General features: G+C 46.9%; 1 protein-coding gene across 1 annotated transcript in view; it reads right to left on the reverse strand.

Moving 5' to 3' along the window:
• Window positions 1–5,290, reverse strand: part of LOC139234764 (rho GTPase-activating protein 25-like) — an 86,136-nt gene extending 80,846 nt beyond the window's left edge. Inside the window, exon 1 of the mRNA XM_070865456.1 lies at window positions 5,040–5,290. Coding sequence (XP_070721557.1) covers window positions 5,040–5,214 — 175 coding nt within the window. The 5' untranslated portion in view covers window positions 5,215–5,290. The remainder of the gene's footprint in view (window positions 1–5,039) is intronic.
• Window positions 5,291–6,000: the final 710 nt, after the last annotated feature.

A 6,000-nucleotide genomic window follows, 5' to 3' on the forward strand; every position in this document is an offset into this window, starting at 1 on the left:
TTATCCCTCAATCAACATTACTAAAACAGATTATCTGGCCATTATCACATTGCTGTTTGTGGGAGCTTGCTGTGCGCAAATTAGCTGCCGCGTTTCCCACATTACAACAGTGACTGTACGGGGCTTTGAGACGACTACTGGTCATGAAAGGCACTATATAAATGCAAGTCTTTCTTTTTCTTCCCAATTCCCTCCCAAAAAAGGTTTTCAAATGACCTATTCTTCAGGGCACTGCCTCTTTAATGATATTGGCAAAGGAATCTGAAACTTCTGGGAACAAAACTGAAACAAATGTCAATATTTACAAAGAGCGTTTGGCAGTGCACGCTCGCTAACCTGATAGGTGGCACTGGCACTTTGTGCCTGTTTACGTGCAAATTGTCACAGGCTGCTGAAACGGAGGTGTCTGGACAAAGGCTGAGTGTAAGTGAGGCGGTTAATGTCAAGTTTTGAGGTGACCATAAAATCTTCTGCCTGACCTGATGAAGTTCACCCGATGACTTCACATTAAGTTTGACATTCCATTTTGGGGGAATCTCGGACAAGGTGGACATCACTTTAAAAGGCCATTCAGGAGAGAAGGTCGTTATTTGCTTCATGAGTTCTTTGCTTAAGAATTCTTAGCAATACATTGCTATTAAGAACGAGTTGGTTTATTAGCATAGGTTTAACAATCACACTACACATTACCGGTTCATCCACCAGGCTCACAACCACCTGCCTCATCGTGGATCCCCCGAACCCAACTGGCTGGGGTTTTATTGAGTCTTGTGAACATCACGTGACTGGCTAAGCCACTCCCAACTCAACAGCTCTACCAACCTGTGAGCATCCTTACCAGATGCATACATTACAGCAGGAAACATTTCTTCATACAAAGGGTGGTAGAAGTGTGGAACTCTTTCTTCCACAAAGAGCAGTAGATGCAAGATCAATTAATCATTTTCAATGTGAGATCAATAGATTTCTCTGAGACAAGGGAATGAAATATATGGAGCCAGGGCAGATGGATGGAGTTAAGATCCAGATCAGTCTTGATCTGATTGAATGGTGGATCAGGCTCGAGGGGCTGAATGACCTCCTCCTGCTCCTATAATTTGGTACCTGTAGTCTCTGATGCAGACACAGAGCTGTACATGGAGCAATACTGTCCTGTGATATTCTTCCAACCCGCACCATATTGTTACATGTCACTAGATTGACACCAAGACTTGTTGCAAATCTTCCTTCTCCAACTCAAGTCTTTACAGGATCACAAAACTCTGGGGCGCCTTACTTTTTACAGGCTTTACCACATTACAGCAATGACTAGACTTCAAAAAATACTTCATTTGCTGTATGGAGATTTGGGATGTCTGGTGGACGTGAAAGGTGCTATAGAAATTGCCTTCCTCCTGCATGATTATAAGAACATAAGAAATAGGAGCAGGAGTAGGCCAAACGGCCCCTCGAGCCTGCTCCGCCATTTAATAAGATCATGGCTGATCCGATCATGGACTCAGGTCCACTTCCCCGCCTGCTCCCCATAACCCCCTTGTAAAGTCCTGTCCCCTCAGTACAGATTCACACGAGGCATGTAGTGAAGTCAAGGTCACTCTGGACCTGCACCTTTATTTCACAGCTCTGGAATGCTGCACTTGCCTGAGACCTGTCCTTATATACCTGTCTCTTGCAAGTGCACCTGGTGGTAAGGTATGCTGGTGGTTACAGGTCATATCTTATTACAGTCATGTATAGCATGTTAGGATACAGTTATATATAATAATGTAAGATACATGACACCCTTAACCCCTTATCGTTTAAGAAACTGTCTATTTCTGTCTTAAATGTATTCAATGTCCCTGCTTCCACAATTCTCTGAGGCAGCGAATTCCACAGATTTACAACCCTCAGAGAGAAGAAATTCCTCCTCATCTCAGTTTTAAATGGGCGGCCCCTTACTCTACAGTCATGCCATCTAGTTCTATAGAATGGTGCAGCACAGAAGGAGGCCATTGGCCCATCGTGCCTGTGGTACAGCGAGCCAATTGATCCCACTCACCCTGCCTTTTCCCCATAGCCCTGTAATTTTTTCCCTTCAAGTTTTTACCCAACTCTCTTCTGACAGTTACTATTAAGACTACTTCCACCGCTCTTTCAGGCAGCGCGTTTCAGATCATAACAACTCGCTGCGTAAAAAAAAGTTTCCTCCTGTCACCCCTGGCTATTCTGCCACTCCACTAAAATCTGGGTCCTCTGGAGACTGACTCTTCTGCCATTGAAAATAGTTCATCTTTATTTATTTTTGGCCACAACCTGCACTGTGTGGGTCTTGGCCATTGATTTTAGTTTCATTTACAGAAAATCCATCTTGTCTAGACAAAAACATCATTTATAGAACACCTTTAATGTAGTCAAATGTCCCAAGGTGCTTCAGAGGAGTGATTATAGATCTGACAGTAAGCCACATAAACAGATATTAGAACAGATGACCAAAAGCTTGGTCAAAGAGGTAGGTTTTAAGGAGCATTTTGAAGGAGGAGAGAGGCAGGGAAGGTTTATGGAGGGAATTTCAGAGTTTAGGGCCCAGGCAGACGAAGGCATGGTAGAGAGATTAAAATCGGGGGGGATGCGCAAGAGCCCAGATTTGGGGAAGGGCAGAGTTCCCGGGGGGTTGTGGGTGTGGGGCCAGAGGAGGTTACAGAGATAGGGAGGGGCGAGGCCATGGAGAGATTTGAACACAAGGATGAAAATGTTAAAGTTGAGGCGTTGCCGGACCGGGAACCAATGAAAGTCAGCGAGCACAGAGGGTGATTAGGACACGGGCAGCAGAGTTTTGGATGAGCTCAAGTTTATGGAGGGTGGAAAATGGTTGGCTGGCCAGGAGGACATTTGGAATGGTCACGTCCCAACGGACATGCACACAAGTGGTGACAGGCTGCCAATCAGAGGACCGAGCATGTTGGGTACCCATTGGAGCCAAGCTGCCCACAATACTCATGGTGATTAGCAGTGGGAACCCCGCTTGCTCAGCACTGACCAGGAACTGAATCAAATCGTTCTAGTCTGTGTATTCTCAGTACTTCACCGGGCAGTGGTGTATAACTTTAAAACACACTTCTGGAGTGAGTTTGCCAAAGTAAAAAGAGAGAGACAAATGAAATCGGCAGAGTGGAAGAGGGTGATGCAAGATTTTGAGAAAGTAAGATAAGAACTTAACTTGTGCAGGAACATAGGAACACCCAGAGGGTGGTGGGGGTCTGGAACTCACTGCCTGAAAGGGTGGTAGAGGCAGAAACTCTCACCACATTTAAAAAGTACTTGGATGTGCACCTGAAGTGCCGTAACCTACGGATCAAGAGCTGGAAAGTGGGATTAGGCTGGGGGGCTCTTTGTTGGCCGGCACGGACACGATGGGCCGAATGGTCTCCTTCTGTGCTGTAAATTTCTATGATAGAAAAATGCCAGAAACACAGGAGTGTGCAGAATGAGAGGCTAAAGCTGATGTTTGTTTATTTAAATACATGTTCCTTTGAAAATTCATGCTGGCAAGTGTGCTTTCGCCCAAGACCAGACCATTCATTAAGGTCCCTGGATTACAGTCCCTTACGATTCTGCTATGTGATTCCCTGATTGTCTTCTAATCCACTGGATTAGGCCTGTAGCACTACTACGAATGGGGATATGGGGCCCAGAAGAGCCGAGGGCATCAGGGGCAGCACGGGCCTACCCACATTGCACTATGTGTGCACACTAGGTCCTTGCAGCAGAGCAGGTCTCCAGTCATCCTGGTTAACACTTGCCACTGGACAAAGGCCTAGCTCTGTCAAGCCCGTGTGGTAGCTGATGTGCAACGGTCACCATACGCTAAAAAAAATCCACGCACAGGCATCTTCCGCCCCTAGAGTTCAGGACTGGAACATCGGGTCCTTAATTGAAACATCTGTGAACTCATCCCTTTTGGTGTGGAAGCAAGTCATCCTCGTTCGAGGGACCGCCGATAATGATGACTACACCAGTATGTACAACTGTACCATCAGACTCCCTGTCAATGCTGTGTCAAAGAAAGAAAGACTGGCATTTCTGTAGCGCCTTCCACGACCACCGGATGTCCCAAATCACTTTACAGCCAATTAATAATTTCTTGATGTGCACTCACTGTTGTAAAGTGGGAAACGCGGCAGCCAATTTGCGCACAGCAAGCTCCCACAAACAGCAATGTGATAATGGCCAGATAACCTATGTTTTTTGTTACGTTGATTGAGGGACACCAGGGATAACCTATCTGTGTTGGCAAAATGCACAACAACAGCAATATCGAAACTGATGCAAAATTGCAAATGCAAAACTTTCCAAATGATGCAACACCCGTGCGCTCTCAGATATGTAAGTAGATCACTGATTCAGTCCCTCCCTGCCTCTCCCTCTCCAAATGTGGCTGCAATGAGATTTATCGCCCCACAAACTCCCTCATCACGCTCAGATGAGAAGTTCATCTCCCAACTGCAATGCAGAGAATAAAACCCAACTTCACTGTTGCAAGACCAGTGTCACTCGCCTCTGCTCTGTATGTTGAGCTTTGTGTCAGAGGAGCACTGATAACTTCAAGCCGGGTGAGAAGCATCGCTTTTTCCGCGTCCTTCGAAGATTTGCAACAAACAGCGAGGCTACGCAATGCTCGCGAACCCATCTCTCTGCTGTCCTGTTAAACACACACGCTCCTGGGAATGTTCAGACATACACCATTTGGCACCAAATCCCACCACTTCCAGTCATAGTGCAATCAGGCCTGTGGTGCACAACACTTGTTGATGACCAATTTCTCCCCTTCCCCCCCTCCCGCCCACCACCTATTTCATAAAACCTGATCCTCCCCCCTCATCCACAGTAATTCAATGTGTATGGGGGAAGGGTATCCCGTTGAATGAAATACGTCGCCTTATTTATCAAACGACAGATTCTAAACCACGCACAGCCGGGCGGTACAGCCGGTCGAAGGTTCGAGACAGGCAGGAGGAAGCGGTAAGGGATTAGCAGATCGCACCGTCGCCCCACCGTACCTATTCGCACGGAGTCCACCTTCAGGTTGAAATCCCACACATTCCGAGGCAGTTTGAGGGACATGGTGCCTCTCTTCTGAAAGGGCGGCGATCGTTTGCTGTCGAGGTGCAAGCACTTCTCCTCTGCGAGGGCTGGTCCCCGGCTCAGTCTGTACAGATGTCTGCCAACCCACATCCTTGTTCCTGTTCAACTCGACTGTGACCAGACACGAACCCAGCATGTGCACGAGAGAGGAACGTGTCCGCCCCACTCTGTCTTTCAATTCATAGTTTTGTTTAAAAAAAAACAATGACTGCGTTTGAAGGTGAGGCCCGAGCCTGCCTTGGTCCCGCCATGTAGCTCTCGGTTTCACAGGGACAGGTGTGTGCCTGTTGCAATGCCTCGGTAATGTTGCAAAGTTTCTTTCTTTTCCAATACAGGGAAGTGAGAAAGTGCAGCAGATTGTATCTGGGCAGCTCCGAGTGTTGAGCAGAGAGCGCTGTGTGCGTGTGCGCTATCATCAACACCATCAAACAGTCTTTACTGATTGGGGCCGCGATATCCCTGCCAGTCAGTCTGACCACGGCGAGTTTCAGAACGGTGTCGCAAATAAACTCGAATATTAACCAAAGCGGAATGGGAATGATGTGATGGAGGAGAGAGAGAAAGTAGATCAAGCAATGTCCGGAAATAAAACCCTGGTTCAACCCCAGTTGGAGTATTGTGTCCAATTCTGGGCACCGCACAATAAGGAGGGATGTGAAGGCTTTGGAGAGGGTGCAGAAAATGTCTGAAATAAAATGCTAGTGTCAGTAATAATGACCATGAAACCACCGGTTTGTCACAACAATTTGCGCACAGCAAGCTCCCACAAACAGCAACATGATAATCTGTTTTAGTGATGTTGATTGAGGGATAAATATTTTCCAGGACACTGGGGACAACTTCCCCTGTTCCTCTTCGAAATATTGCCACGGGATC

The sequence above is a fragment of the Pristiophorus japonicus genome, chromosome 22, assembly GCF_044704955.1.
Source record: "Pristiophorus japonicus isolate sPriJap1 chromosome 22, sPriJap1.hap1, whole genome shotgun sequence".
Classification (NCBI taxonomy): domain Eukaryota; kingdom Metazoa; phylum Chordata; class Chondrichthyes; family Pristiophoridae; genus Pristiophorus; species Pristiophorus japonicus.